Source organism: Rhinoraja longicauda, chromosome 7 (genome assembly GCF_053455715.1).
Source record: "Rhinoraja longicauda isolate Sanriku21f chromosome 7, sRhiLon1.1, whole genome shotgun sequence".
Taxonomy (NCBI): Eukaryota; Metazoa; Chordata; class Chondrichthyes; order Rajiformes; family Arhynchobatidae; genus Rhinoraja; species Rhinoraja longicauda.
Window position 1 is genome coordinate 20,002,900 of NC_135959.1, and position 16,715 is coordinate 20,019,614.

The window sequence follows — 16,715 nt, forward strand, 5'->3', positions numbered from 1 at the left end:
TATCACCATCTCCTGTTTTCTACTCTGCACTTTAGCAATTTTTCTTTGACAATGCTATGAAGCACCTTGGGAACATTTTTTGTGAAGTAAATTTGCTGCTTAATATGGTCGGACAACTTTAACACGTTTGGGATATGGCATTTTCAGGGCAAGGACACAAATGGATGACAACATGCCAAGTAACTGGCTTAAAACATTCAAAAATGTTTGAGAGTTTTGAGACAATAGCTTTATTTTCACCTATTCAGTAAAAAGAATCTCCCCCACAAAGAATAAGGGAACTTACATGCTTCTTGAAGCCGAAATAGGTACCAATAAAGGTCAAAGGCACAGAAACACCAAACCACAATGCCAGAACAGCAACCAGTGTACCAAAAGGAATCGCAGCTGAAGATCCTTCTCTCCACAGAATTAAGTTCATGAGGAAGAAATCAGCAAAGACAATCCTGGGGAGAGAAAATATACATTTGGCTGGTCTAACAAATCCTGTAATTGGGAAATCAGGAACTTGAGTTGGTTGAAAGATAACAGACCCATGCTTCAGTGGATCTTATATTAGAAATACATTAACATTTTTGTATGCAATTTCTGTACATAACTTTTAAAAACCTCCAATTATTTGCTCAAAATTTTCCATCCCACCAAATGCATTGGATTTAACATGTTTATTCATCTTCTTCCATTTTCATGCACACGTTAAAGCTCATTTTGAAAAACTTGTGAAAGTGAAATAACCTAAAGAATTTGACTTTATTTTAAACTTGAAATTAAACCTGGATTAAAATAATATATGGATAAGGTATTGAGCAAAATATCCAAGCTTTCTTCCATAGTTCATACTTCTACAGAAGATGCAGCACAGAAAGTATCCATTGAATTTACTCACATTGGCTCCTACATGATAATTTTGCCACCAGAAAATTTGCAATTCATTTATAATAGGGTTATTTTGTTTGAATTAGAGTATCGAGTTACAAGGGTTAAAGTGCGCTGCTCATAAGTTCATACATCATAGGAGCAGAAATAGGCCATTCGGCCCATCTAGTCTACTCTGCCATTCAATTATGGCTGGTCTATCTTACCCTTTCAACCCCATTCTCCTGCCTTCTCGCCGTAACCCGAGACCCTTACTAATCAAGTACCTGTCAATCTCATCCATCTGTCTCCATCAACATCCTTTATCTCCTGGGAGATTTCAATATTCAGGTCCTTAAATGAAAGTCTGTTTGCCCACTACACCTTTATAATGTGCCAGCTATACAGTTTCCTCAGTAATCTATTACAACATGCTTCTCATGTTTCTTTTTGATCTCTTCTCACCTGTGCCAATTTCTTAAACCTCTCCCAAACATGAATTTTCTTTGGTATCTGGCATTTGCTTTAGTTTAGAGATACAGCACGGAAATAGGCCCTTCGGACCACCGAGTCCACACTGACCAGCGATCACCGCACATTAACACTATCCTGCACACATAGAAAATAGGTGCAGGAGGAGGCCATTTGGCCCTTCGAGCCAGCACCGCCATTCATTGTGATCATGGTTGATAAAGGGATTTTGCTAAAGGGATCAGGGGGTATGGAGAGAAGGCAGGTACAGGTTACTGAGCTGGATGATCAGCCATGATCATATTGAATGGCGGTGCAGGCTCGAAGGGCCGAATGGCCTACTCCTGCACCTATTTTCTATGTTTCTATCATCTACAATCAGTAACCTGTGCCTGCCTTCTCCCCATATCCCTTGATTCCACTAGCCCCAAGAGCTCTATCTAACTCTCTTTTAAATTCATCCAGTGAATTGGCCTCCACTGCCTTCTGTGGCAGAGAATTCCACAAATTCACACCTCTCTGGGTGAAAACATTTCTTCCCATTTTAAATGGCCTTCCCTTTATTCTTAGACTGTGTCCCCTGGTGCTGGACTCCCCCAACATTGGGAACACACTAGGGACAATTTACATTTATACCAAGCCAATTAACTTACAAACTATACGTCTTTGGAGCATGGGAGGAAACTGAAGATCTCGGAGAAAACCCACGCAAGTCAGAGAGAACGTACAAAGTCCGTAGAGACAAGCACCCTTAGTTGGGATCAAATCTGGTGCTGTAAAGCAGCATCTTTACCGCTGCACCACCATGCCGACCCACTTGGTATCCTCCACTTATTGCCTTCCTCCACCTCATTCCCTCAGCCGGGGGACAAATAACATTAAAAGTACAGAATCAATTTTCAAATAAATAAACTTACCCTGGGCATAGAAAAGAAGTCAATAATACATTTGTCTTCCACTTCTCACCGCCAAATGCTATTAAGACAAAATGGAAATAATTAAAGCTCTGTAGTCATACAGGCATTAAAACTAATGTTAATGTAATGGCAATAAATGGCAAACACAATTACTACCCATCTCAGCATCTCTAATTTGTTTGATAAAACATGCTGAAGATTGAAGAAAGTGTATCCAGCCCAAGAAACAGGTGGCGCCTAGGTTAAGCAAGCTTTCCATTTCCGAAAATTAATTTCTCTGTAAGTCAGTGACGCCCATTTTCCATAACTACTCTTTATCGCTCCACATACACTTGGTATAATTATTTAATTTCTTTGAATATTCATCCAAATACAACCAAGAATTAATCAAAGGATTAGACACTGTATCTAGTCATTAATAATTAATAATTACCATGAAGCATTTTATTGTTATCATCTTCAAAAATGTACGGGCAAATTTGCATAAACTTGGACTACTTCAAGTCAGGCTATCTGTAGCCTGGGGGAGCCCCTGTACTTGGATTTAGGATCATTTATTACAAAAATGTTGCAAAAAGATTGGACACTGAGTAAAATTACTGAAATATAATGAGGGGCCAAATGGCCTTACTCTATGGAGTGTGATTCTATGTGCTGACACAGCTGAGAGCTCCACCAACAAGTTACAGCAGGAGGGCATTATATTTTAGAATCATCATCCTGCACCTGTCAAATGTATGGTCTCAGCTGTTCTGCCTCAACATACCAATTTTTGTTCAGCCACACTGAAGGGAAAGAAAATATGAGTGATTGCAGGGGGAGGGGTGGGAAATTTAACCAGGTTGATCCTGTGTACAAATCAATAACATTGATGGCCTGGAAAGATGCAGTTGGACTTTTGATAAGGAGGGAAACCTAGTAATCAAACTAACCATTGTATCTAAAAAAAACAAACAAGCATTTGAATGGTGATTGATGGAGCACATTGAGCACATTTTACAACTTCACTGAATGCCAAAGGGTGATGGTAATTGAAACTAATGAATGCAAGTCCTGTCAGCTTAAATTCTTTTTTACTTACACTTGTAAAACCTGGCAGCTACATAGCCTGCTGGGGTCCCAAGCAGCACCCACAAGACAACAGCACAAGTCATTAAGGATCCTCTATTTGCAGGAGATAAAAATCCCAGGCATGCGAAAACTAGGGAATAAAAGGACACATTAAAAGTAACCCATCTGTATTGGAAAGCACACACCTACTGGATAGTGCGCTGGATAACCAATTCATTGAGAACCATTCTGTGATCAACAAATTCTAAACTTGCACAAAGGTTTAGAAAGTCAAAGTCATTGTAGAAACTTGTCAAAGTGAAATTTACATCATACAGCTTTCAGTTCTTTGATTTAAATTGAACATCTGGAAAAAAAATACAATTTAAATCTTAGTTCATATGTTTTTTGAAAATATCAAATACCTACACAGAGTAACGAACATCATGATAAAGATTTGAACACCAGAACCCAGAAAAACAGATAATATCATTCCCTTCCGGGGTGGTCTAAAGACATCACCATGGACCAATTTCCACCCAAATTCCTCCTGAGCTTCTTCCTGGTAAAAATTAAACAAGGTATTAAAGTAAATGACCTATTACATAATAGACAAATGCAATAATGCTTTTTTAGTTTAGTTTAGAGGTACAGCACAGAAACAGGCCCTTCGGCCCACTGAGTCCCGCGCACTAACACTATCCTCCACACACAAGGGATAATTTACAGTTATACCAAGCTAATTAACCTACAAACTTGTAAGTCTTGGGAGTGTTGGAGGAAACTGAAGATACCATAGAAAACCCATGCAAGTCACGGGGAGAATATACAAACTCCTTACAGACAAGCATCCATAGTCTGGATCGAACCCGGGTCTCTGGCGCTTTAAGGCAGCAACTCTACCGCTGCTCCACAGTAATGTTCACAGGTTCTAAACCACAGAGGTGGAAATAAGTGCTGCAGATGTGGAAAGGTGGACATGTGCAAAGCCCAATAATTTCAGAATGTTTACACACCCAGCCAGAAGAAAATGGGCAGATTTTTATTTTGCACACCACCAACCTACATTCAAGCTTCCTGCTTAGCTTACCTTGCCTACTGTATGGGAGAGCAAGTCAGAGAGAAAAGCACTTAAAACAGGTACATCTGGGGCATTTGTTTGGACTCCTTTGAGTTTAGAATGCTGTGGGATGCCTTAAAATTAGACATTTAAAATGAAGACATTCAAGCAGAGTGAATGCAGGAAATCTGCCCACTGGTGGGGAATTCAGAATAGTGGAGCATAATATTGATCATTCATATGTAAAGTCAGGAAACATTCTTTCAAAATTACTATAAAATTCTGCATTCTAGCCTACAAAATTACAGCTTTATTAATTCATAGTATGTGGGTACCACAGGAAGGACTGCCTTTATTACCCCCAGAGGGGAAAGAATTACAGGGAAATGGGCCAAATGCAGGCAAATGGACTAGGTCAGGTCTTAGTTAACATGGCAGGTTGGGCCAAAGGGCCTGTTTCCATGCTGTATAACTCTATGACTATAACAGTTCTTAAAGGGGTAGTGAACATCTTCTTGAGTCACTCATATCCATACAACCCTGGTACTTCAACAGTTTTTTGACCAAGCAAAGAGAAATTGGCTATGTCATTCTAAGATATGCAACTTAGAAGGGAAAGTGGTGATGCTTCCTTATGCACCTGAACAAAGCAGCCCATACTCCTGCTAACTTTTGCTCGTGCCTCATGAACAAGCATATGTGATAGGCACATTCTCAACAAACTACCCAACAAACATCAAATGCAGCACTCACATTTGAATCTATCTGATTGTATCTTGCTATGTCCTTGTGCAAGGTGCGGAGCATGATCATGGCAACCATACCGGAAAGGAATAGGACAATTACCAAAGAATTCATAATGCTGCAAAAAAGATAAAAGTCTTTAATTGTACACAGAAAGCAACATTGGAGATCCTTTGCAAATATCAAACTATAACATGCATTTACACAAAAAGCTGGAGTAACTCAGCAGGACAGGCAGCATCTTTGGAGAGAAGGAATGTGTGATGTTTTGGATCGAGACCCTTTTTCAGTCTCGACCCAAAACGTCATCCATTCCTTCTCTCCAGATAAGCTGCCTGTCCCGCTGAGTTACTCCAGTTTTGTGTGTCTATCCTCGGTTTAAACCAGCATCTGCAGTTCCTTCCTACACATGCTTTTGCAAAGATAACTCTTCTTAAAATCGTTATCAAATTCATAATAAATGATACCATAAACTTACCAAATTAAATCTCAGACAAAACTGAAGTATAATAAAATGTCAGTTAAGGATTCTCTACTTATCTTCAAGTTAATTTAAATAGTGTGGATAACATGTTTAACAGATCTAAACTGCCAGGAAGTGCAAAGTTAACTTATTCACCATCTGACATTTACAATTCATAATCTGAAAGCTTTACTCATTATAATGACCTTTATGGAAAACATAGAAATAGGTGCAAGAGGCGGCCATTCGAGCCAGCACTGCCATTCATTGTGATCATGGCTGATCGTCCCCAATCAATAACCCGTGCCTGCCTTCTCCCCTTATCCCTCGATTCCACCAGCCCCTAGAGCTCTATCTAACTCTTTTAAATCCATCCAGTGATTTGGCTTCCACTGCCCTCTGTGGCAGAGAATTCCACAAGTTCACAACTCTCTGAGTGAAGGTACTTTCAAGTACACAAAGCTGCAAATTACCCTTTGAATAAAAAGGCCAATAACATTAAATTATCAGTAGCACACAGAGCACAATTGCTGTGATCAGAGTCCACTTGCTCGCCATGCCGGTTGGGTTTGCATAGATGAACTCATTTCCATGACAGAGTGCAAGGAAACATGACACAAGTTGCACTATAACCAGTTAAACAGGCTGTGTAGCATTGTTCTTACTCTCCGAGCTTTCTCTCCTGTGTAATGGGCCTTCTTGGGTAATGAATAAGTTCTGTTTGTACAGACGCCTCATAAATTAGTTTTGTCTGCATGACAGAAAATACAGTTCATGCGGAATTTTGAATTTAATATTATGGGAGCTCATTCATATGTACATGTGTCCATAAATCAAGGCTTCTAACTCAGGGACAGTGTATATAACTTGGCCAAATCTAGAAATACATGCAGCTTAGAAAGAAATTTAAGGCATAAGTCCAAAACTACAATTTACAGCAAGTTTATAAATTTTCACCTGACTACTGAATTTTGACAACCAAATCAATCTGTTTTTGCTAACCAAATACTTTTGAACCTGAATCAACAAGAGAAAGGAGAAAGAAACTAGAATTCTAATCCTAACTACAAACCTTTACCACATGCTCTCACATGCGGCTATTAACATTAATACTGATCCACAAATGATAACAAGTCCAAAAGTGGAGTGATTGGCCACGTCTGCCATTTCAAAGGTACTTCATTGCTTGATTTACACAAATGACATCTTGTACTTTCAGCCCATTACTTTTGAAACCAGATGGATTTGCACACCAAGGGTGGTGTACCTCAGTGGATCAGGTAGCATCTCTGGAGAACAGGCATCTCTGGAATCCATATTTCAGTGGTGAAACTGTGGAATTCATTGCCACAAAGGCTGAGAGGCCATCAATGGATATTTTTAAGGCAGAGATAGATATTCTTGATTAGTACGGGGTTATGTGGAGAAGGCAGGAGAATGTGGTTGAGGGGGAAGAGTTAGAACAGCCATGATTCAATTGCAGGGAAGACCTGATGGGTCAAATGGCCTAATTCGGCTATCACTTATTAACATATTCTCCAGAGATGCTGCCTGATCTGCTGAGTTACTCCAACATTTTGTGTCTTTTTTTCGTATTCCAGTATCTACAGTTTCTTGATTTTGCATTTGCACAGTGAGTGCTCATTAAATTTGATTGAACCTAATACAACTATTTAATACCACAATGCTTTGGTGGAAAGAATGCCAGAGATTCCCTGCCCATTGCAAGTAGTTCTATGGAAATGTGATTTAAAGGACTGCCACTTATCTTGTAACAACATCCTCTCATGGCTACTACATTTACAGACGTGCTCTGACTTAAAGGTTGCTTCCCACGGACCCTTGCGTAATTCAGATGTTACGCGAGTTGGAAACATAAGTGCAACTGCGCACGCGTAAATTTACTGTTCGATGCAGAGAGCACATGGGAGCTCAGACATGGACACCACGTAGATGCTCCGACACGAAGACCATATGGGAGCATCCACGAGAACAGCTGACTGGACTGCTGAAACGCATGCAATGGCAGTAACTCAAGGCTACTGAGCTGTGCAACTCAGAAATAAAACAGTTGGCTTGAAGAATTGCTTACGTAAGTGCTGGTTTACGCAAGTCGCCTATTAGACGTTGAGGTGGGCCTGGTGCAGTCTTTTAGTAAAATGTAATATACTAGTGGGCAAGTGCAAACACTGTTTTGACATGCTTCTTTAAGATGTCATCTGTCCATTTCTCTCTACAAATGCTGCCAGTCCAACTAATCAACTCCAGCAGTTTGATTTTTGCTCAAGATACCAGCATCTACAAATCTCTTCCGTCTTCACGTTCTTACGTTGCAGAGGCTTACATCAGCCCTGGCTTAGATCTTGCAAAGGAGGCTTTATATTTTGCACACTGAACAAAAGTGAATGCAATGTGATATTTTTAAGTGCAGGTTACATGCCACCAAGTCTAGAATACAGTTACTGATCCCCTTTGGTTTACCAGAAACCCAAATCTATATAGATACATTGTTTGCCCATATCTAACTCCAAAGAGATAATCACAAATAAGATAATCTCCATCTTGTGCTTAAGCCACCATGCTTAAGACAGGCCCATGAAAACCATACAATTAACATTTTGTTCTGTTCCACAACTAATGTCAACAGATTTTCCCTTATGACTAATGTAAACTTATCTTATACATATTAATTATTGGCAAAGATTGCTTTTGTTATAACTTATTTCACCTGCACTAGCGTTGTGATTGAAATCTTGTTGCAATTTTACTGCACACATTTTACAAAGTACAATAAAAAATTTAAATAATTCCTCACCTAAACCACTGAATGTTTGTATGATGCATAGATTCTAAAATATAATCCCACCTTGATGCCCATTTAATTGGCGATTTCTACAAGGAAAAAATAAACATAGGATGGTGAAAATGCTGTTGATATTTCAGGAAAATAGTTCAGTTAGCTTAAGAAGAAATAAGAATTCATTTTGTAAAAGGTCATTTGGTGATAAAATTTGCCATTCTTCCTTTGAAGGATGTAGCTTTATCATCTCGCATCATAACTTCTTGACAAGGTTGTGCTTTGAACACTAGAAAAGGAGCTCCATCAAAAGAGAGAAGCCAGATTTAGAGGGAACTTAAATGAGCTTATTGATAATTTTATTTTTCTTTAGATTGCTTTGTTCTTTAGATGTTTCGTATTTAGTGGAACAGATACACAGACAGTGGTGCAGTAATGACATGGATGCAGGTTCCCCACTAATTCTCAGCACGGAACTGATGCATGGCATAGCCTTCAAAGTACTGTGAAATTAATGGTACATTACAAGATCAGTGAAACCCTACTGAATGATATTTGCATAACTTCATACAGTGCCAGGCAGTGTTGGCAGCATATTCATGTTTCCATTCAAAGATTGTAGATTCAAGCTTCACTCCAGAAACCCAGAAATCTAGGCCAATATTTAAATGCAGTACTGAGGGACTGCTCAAACATTAGAATAGCATTATTCAGATGAAATATTGAATCCAAGCCCTTTCCCAGGTCTTGGGTAAAATTTAAAAGCTCCATGGTGAAAACTCATTTATTGTTGCTTGTTATGGTTATTGCTGTTTTTATGGACTGACTGCTGCAAACTGAATGCTGCACTTTCTACATTAATGTAGACACAATACTAAAACTACTTCATTGGCCTGGAAATAAATTGGCATCTGAAAGATTACAAATCAAAACAGACACAAGCAAGTCTTTGAAATGCTTCGCATCAACTAATTAACAAATGGACTGTAGGTCAACTGAAGAAGAAGACCCAAAATCTGGCGTCTCAGCCCCGAAATTGATTAGATATAGCAAGCTTGAAGAGTGCATTTAACACCCCTGGTATTAGACCAATTACCTTCTGGTTACTCGAAGGAGCGAAAGCTCCTTTTTATGGAAACAAAATGCACATTACTGTCAAAGCACACTGCAGATATTCCAACTGGCACAACTGAAAAATGCATTGATTATTCATCAAGACACATTTGCTCTGGTTACATTACAAGAACAAGCAATCTATTACAAAAACATTCAGATGTTCACAGCTAAAGGTCAGCTTTAAGAATGCCAATCAAAACACGACTCCTGGCTTAGAGGACAAGGCAGCAGATGGATAGTTAAAATAACATTTTAATAAAGTTTGATCCTTAAATTTGATACTGCAAAATTAGGAGAAAGCTCTAAAGCTGGTCCCGAGGCCTGATACCATTTACAGTGAAACTCTGATAATCTGCTCCCTTGTGATAGCAGACTTGAAGATTTTCTGGACGTTACTCTATTAACACTGCACTATTAACCACTGCACAAGAAGGTAGCAAGGCAGAATAGTGGGAACTATAGGTCGGTTAGTCTGACTTTGGTGGTTGGTAAGATTTTAGAGGTTACAGAGTACTTAGAAGTTCACGATAAAATAGGCCGATGTCAGGGGAGGGCTTGCTTGACAAATTTGCAGGAATCATTTGAAGAAGTAAACAGCAAGACAGACAAAGGAGTCAGTAGATGTTGTTTACTTAGATTTTCAGAAAGCCTTTTCGCTCGTGTGTCAGACGACATTCTGCCATCGCTTTGCCACAGCCAGGGCCACATCTGTGCCTCTGCGGAGATTGTCCGCAGTGCATGCCTCTCTGAGGATTGCATTGCGATGCATACATCATCAGCATACAGAAACTACCTAGTTTTCGGGGTGATGGATTGGTCATTGGTGTATATATGGAGCAACGTTGGGGCAAGGACACTGCCCTGTGGTAGAGTAAGAAAATAACTGCAGATGCTGGTACAAATCGAAGGTATTTATTCACAAAATGCTGGAGTAACTCAGCAGGTCAGGCAGCATCTCAGGAGAGAAGGAATGGGTGACGTTTTGGGTCGAGACCCTTCTTCTGACAGATGTCAGGGGGGCGGGACAAAGGAAGGATATAGGTGGAGACAAGAAGATAGAGGGAGATCTGGGAAGGGGGAGGGGATGAGAGGGACAGAGGAACTATCTAAAGTTGGAGAAGTCAATGTTCATACCGCTGGGCTGCAAGCTGCCCAAGTGAAATATGAGGTGCTGTTCCTCCAATTTCCGGTGTGCCTCACTATGGCACTGGAGGAGGCCCATGACAGAAAGGTCAGACTGGGAGGGGGAGTTGAAGTGCTCAGCCACCGGGAGATCAGGTTGGTTAAGGCGGACTGAGCGACGGTGTTGAGCGAAACGGTCGCCGAGCCTGCGTTTGGTTTCGCCGATGTAAAGAAGTTGACATGTAGAGACGCGAATACAATAGATGAGGTTGGAGGAGGTGCAGGTGAACCTCTGTCTCACCTGGAAAGAGTGCTTGGGTCCTTGGATGGAGTTGAGGGGGGAGGTAAAGGGACAGATGTTGCATCTCCTGCGGTTGCAGGGGAAAGTGCCCAGAGATGGGGTGGTTTGGGTAGGGACGAGTGGACCAGGGAGTTACGGAGGGAACGGTCACTGCGGAACGCAGAAAGGGGAGGGGATGGGAAGATGTGACCAGTAGTGGGGTACCGTTGTAGGTGACGGAAATGTTGGAGGATGATTTGTTGGATACGCTGGCTGATGGGGTGGAAGGTGAGAACGAGGGGGATTCTGTCCTTGTTACGAATGGGGGGAGGGGGAGCAAGAGCGGATTCCAGTGAATCCAGTGTGCATTAGGGTTGGGGAAGCACTCCGGATCTTGGCTTTAGCTGCAGATCTACCTACATTCCTAACTCCTAGTATACTGGATCAGAACTCTGGCTCTATCTGCTGATGCATACTGGAACCCCTGGCTCACATTGTAGGCTAACATGCGAGTTCAAGTCCACTGGATACTGGAATATAATTTTCTACCAAAACTGAAGTTCACCAATTTGCTCTGGATTTGATAGCTATGAAACAGTTTAAACTTTTATTTCACCAGGGACCTCCTTGAGTCTTTCCTCCTTCAAATTTTATTCCTCTGCACAATAATATTTTCCTTTCTCTTTCAAAATTTGTTCGCATTCTTTTGGAATAAAATTCTTGTCCCTTTTGCTGCAAGTGCTTTTCTGATCTTTTCCCTCTCATTCTTTCAATTCAGGGAAACAGCAACACAAATCCATTATATACCACTTCTCCCAAATTTAAATCAAAACTCATCTTAATTCCCTATTGTTATTTATATATTTATGGGGAAAAGTTAAAGATTTACTTACAACATAGTTAATGGAATATGTATAGGCAATACTAATTTTCTCTTTAATTTCATTAGGGATTCCCATGGGAGGTCCTGAACATTCAGGTTTATCGATATGTGCATGCTTGAAGCTGTTAAGACATAAATTCATGATATATAATTAAAAATACAAAATAAAAATGCAATTTCTTCCCAAGAATATTAAGATCAAAAGGTGAAATAAATCAAAACAATTAAGTGATTTTCTATCCTGTTAATGACAAAAAAATGAATTTTGTCATAGCCAAACTATTGCCTACACCATCCCTTATTAACCCTTTATGACCATGCAGCTCCAATGATATCATGCCCAGGTTCCACAGCTGTCCCTCAAATGCTACAATGTCCAAGGTCCTTTCCCAAGAGCACTCAAAATAGGTTTGGGAAACTTACGTATCCCTCCAAAATCACTCTATGACTCTAAATGAATAGGGCTGTGCTGGATATGACCGTTGTAAAGCTGGCGTGACACACATTGTATTCAGCCCCTCAGCTCAGTAATGGAGTGTCCCTGAACTCAATAGTGAATGCTAGGTATAGCAAGAGGCCAGATAAATGCTTTGTGTAAACTTTTGAGATTCAAATTTCACTGAAAATACAAGTTAACAGCAGTCACTGTACTGTACTCGCATACACCAGATTTTAAGGGTGAATCTAAAAACTTCAAAAGTTGTTTGCCAAAATCTACCACTTCATTGGTAATTTCAAACTACCATTTCACTGTCAGACCCCTGCACTTGCATGGTAGACAACTAAATTCAACACAAAATACGCATTACTGCCAGCATCTCAATTGAAAAGGATATAAGCAGGCATTTTCCATAAGAAATACAAGGGAATATAGAATAGACAATTTCAGCAGACAATGCACGCAAATGCACGATTTCTAATATGTTCAAAATATTTTGATAACATTTAATACTGTACAGGTAGTCACAAAATGCTGGAGTAACTCAGCAGGTCAGGCAGCATCTCAGGAGAGAAGGAATGGGTGACATAGAAACATAGCAAATAGGTGCAGGAGGAGGCCATTCGGCCCTTCGAACAAGCACCGCCATTCATTGTGATCATGGCTGATCATCCACAATCAATAACCCGTACCTTCCTTCTCTCCATATCCCTTGATTCCACTAGCCCCATGAGCTCTATCTAAATCTCTCTTAAATCCATCCAGTGATTTGGCCTCCACTGCCCTCTAAGGCAGAAAATTCCACAAATTCACAACTCTCTGGGTGAAAAGTTCCTTCTCACCTCAGTTTTAAATGGCCTCCCCTTTATTCTAAGACTGGCCCTGGTTCTGGACTCGCCCAACATTGGGAACATTTTTCAGTCTGAAGAAGGGTCTTGACCTGAAACGTCACCCATTCCTTCTCTCCTGAGATGCTGCCTCACCCGCTGAGTTACTCCAGCATTTTGTGTCTACCTTCAAGTTGAACCAGCATCTGCAGTTTTTTCCTACACATCCTTTAATATTGTACATATCTTTTAAATTTTGCATACCTTTTTGGTTCTAATTTAGCAGCCACAAGTCTTGCTCCAGCATTTCCAACTTCACTGTGGTAATATATTGTGATATCCACATGATTGAAGATATAGTAAGTGTCCTTCTCATTGAAGGAAGTCTGTACAATGGAATGTGAAAAATTAGTCATAAACTTAGTTATACTTGGTACTAAGATTTGTCTAAATTTGTGTGTTATTCATTTGTTTGTTACAATCAAGGTTTCATTGAAGAAAACTGAACTTACAAACATGCAATAATTTACCTCTTTTGCTCAAATGACAATGGCTTCTAAATGTCAAAAACTAATTACGTGGGGTGGCAGAGTGGTCACTGTCAAATGATTGTGAACACAGTCAAGACACTGTCAAGTCTAATCCATAGCACGTGGGAAACAAAATTAGTCTTTATAGAATTTAAAGAAACAAGATTGTACAAACCTTTCACCCACCTCATGCTTTTCTTTGATTGAAAGATACAGCATGGAAGCAGGCTCTTCGGCCCATGATGACAATTGATCACCCGTACATAATAGCTCTATGTTATCCCACTTTTGCACCCGTACATAATAGCTCTATGTTATCCCACTTTTGCACACAGGGACAATTTACAGAGGTCAATTAATGTACAAAGCAACAGCTCTATAGGATGTAGGAGGAAACCCAGAAGGTCACATTACATGCGATTCTGCAACACAGTTTCCTTCCCCAACAATAAAATATCGCATGTGCCAAACCTGGCATGGAACTAAAGAAAATATTTCCAATATCAGTAGACAAAAGGTGCATGAAATTAAGCACAGATTTCAATTCTGTGGACATAATCTGCACTGACACAGGAAGATTTGGGAAGGTGTTTTTTTGTGAAAGGAATGTTTGATTTTTTTTCTTGAACAGTTCTTTTGGAAATCCAGGAGGTACGAGTGCAGATACTGAACAGCTTCAACTCCGGCCATGCATTTGCCCACTTAATGACATTGTGTTTGAATCTTTGGTCAAAAATTAGGGTCAGCACTCAAATATCTAATATATTTGCAAACTTACGCTAATGACACAAGCATCTTTTGGGCGGCCAGCTTTTGTAATGTAGCAACCAATGGGAAATCCCGGATTACAAAATTTCTGTCCATCTTCCACATCATAGCACCATGTGACTGGCATATTATCAATGATCCTGCGTGCAAATTAAATATATTGATCAAAGGCATAAGTAGCTAATTTACATTAATGAATAAGCACTCCTCAGCTTCCCTTCATGAGCAAAAACGTGCACTACTACTCTATCGCTTGGTCTGTCAGTGAGCACTCCCATAATTTCATTAACTATTTTCTATGGTCCTAGGAATTAGAGCAGCCACTTCTCAGTGTTATGGGAAATACTGAATTTCTTTCTTTACCACAATGTCATAACTACCCATCATTACCCCTTCCCAACATTTCTAGAATGGGATCTGCATTCTACTCTTTGTTTTAACAGGGCTCTTGGGTTTCCCATCTTCTTCCGACCGCCTCTTCATTTCTAGATTATTGTGGCTACTACATGTACAAAGATCACACTTGCCTCTTAAACAATGCTTTTGTTGAAAAAGCCTCATCATCTCAAATATATATTTTCAGCAATTACATCTTCTTCATGATTATCTGTTTAATTATTTCCAGTCATGTGTAATTTTATAATTATTTTAAACACCGAATACATTGTGTTTTATCTTCTAACTTTTCCCTTTTGAAGGAGATTCAAACTCTGTTAGGGCCTGAGGGCCTCTCATGCTGGGCGTACACACCCAGCAGGAAGTCAGAACTCTGGACATTCTTCCTCGATGTAAAGATGATGGTCCCCTATTGCAAATCTCACCCGTCAAGCAATTTAGATTAGTTAAGCAAATATAGATAAGGATCTAACTTAGAATCATTCTGATCGATGTGATTAATCAAATTAATGAATGTGGTTATTGAAGCAGCAAGCCACCCTGAAATAAAACATCCACAGATAACTAATGCAGGATTGCATTCGACGAGTTAAAATGAACTAATCTGTGGCTTAACAACTGACTCGCTATCTGTCCCACTCACAAAGCCAGATGTCTCGGGGCCTACTCACCATCAGCCTCATTTCAGAGATATCTCTCTCATGTCTATCTCGCAATCACCCCACACCCCCAGGCCTAGTACTCAGATCATCATCAGTCTCAGCACATCTGCATTTCACCAAACTCCTCTACAACAGCATAGACAGGTGCCGGAGTCGGCCACCTGGCTCCTCAAACTTGCACCACTTTTCAATATCATGACTGGTCTGCTCGAGGACTCAACAGAGCCCTCAATTTCCAGTTCAGAGCCTCAATTCCCTGATCTCCTTTTAAACTACTTACAGTGATCTAGTTTCACAATTCTTGGGAGTGAAGAATTCCAGAGATTCATCACACTCAGAAGAAATTCCAATTCATCTCAGTTTTAAATTACCTTTAAATTCCCTTATCTGTGTAAATGTGTCTTCTTATTTGCAACACCCACCAGTTAATATATCTGAATGTCAATTTTGTCATGCTCCCACAGATCTATTTCAATAGGGTCACCACTCATTCTTCTAAACGCCAAAGAATACAGGTTTAATTTGTTAAAAGCTTTTCATGACAGGACAACCCTCTCAATCCAGCAATTATCTGATTGAATCTCTTCTGAACTGCCTACAATGCCGGTTCTCTGACAAAATTTACTGCATAACAGAGCTACAAATTTGTTTAAACATAACCTCTGTTTTGGAAACCCACTTCCAATCATTTTTATTTGGCTGCCTCTACAAGATGGTATACATAAAGGCACCATTAAAATCAAGTGAACAACACTGAAATCTTTGGCTGGCATTTTAGCATGTTTCATTTATTTGTTAACTTAGTTTACATGGCATGAGTTTTACAATAGAGGATTCAAACTCCACTCTCAGAATCTGTGCATGCAGTCTGGGATGAAACCTATGGACCCAAGGAAATGCTTAACTGGAGGAACATGCTGCATGAGAGATGACTGCACCAACAGTGTGTTTTCAAACCCTTCACTTGATTGGCAAGGCCACTGATATACCATCATAGTGCAATACAGCACAGGAACAGGCCTTTCAGCCCACCATATCCATGCTGAACACAATGCCAAGTCAAACTAATTTCCTCTACCTGCTCATGACCCTTACGCCTTCATTCCCCACTTATCCATGTGCCGATCTTAAAGCCTCTAAATGTCACTATTGTTGGTCAAAGCAAATATATTTTTATGCCTAACAGTAAGAAAAACATATTTGCAAAGTAAACCCAGCAATTAACAGCAAGATGGCTGTCCTATATTTGTCAAAAAATATGGCCAATTATATGAAAGCTCATGACTAATTTTAATGGGAACAATATGGCAGAACTATGAAATTATGTGACATATC

At 39.9% G+C, this 16,715-nt stretch overlaps 1 protein-coding gene across 1 annotated transcript in view; it reads right to left on the reverse strand.

Annotated features, from left to right (window-relative positions):
- Nucleotides 1-16,715, reverse strand: part of tm9sf2 (transmembrane 9 superfamily member 2) — a 37,436-nt gene that overhangs the window by 15,679 nt on the left and 5,042 nt on the right. The window contains exons 5-13 of the mRNA XM_078402224.1: nucleotides 14,333-14,462; nucleotides 13,289-13,410; nucleotides 11,769-11,880; nucleotides 8,376-8,452; nucleotides 5,107-5,215; nucleotides 3,723-3,855; nucleotides 3,325-3,444; nucleotides 2,244-2,301; nucleotides 287-446 (exon numbers count right to left, since the gene is read on the reverse strand). Coding sequence (XP_078258350.1) covers nucleotides 287-446; nucleotides 2,244-2,301; nucleotides 3,325-3,444; nucleotides 3,723-3,855; nucleotides 5,107-5,215; nucleotides 8,376-8,452; nucleotides 11,769-11,880; nucleotides 13,289-13,410; nucleotides 14,333-14,462 — 1,021 coding nt within the window. The remainder of the gene's footprint in view (nucleotides 1-286; nucleotides 447-2,243; nucleotides 2,302-3,324; nucleotides 3,445-3,722; nucleotides 3,856-5,106; nucleotides 5,216-8,375; nucleotides 8,453-11,768; nucleotides 11,881-13,288; nucleotides 13,411-14,332; nucleotides 14,463-16,715) is intronic.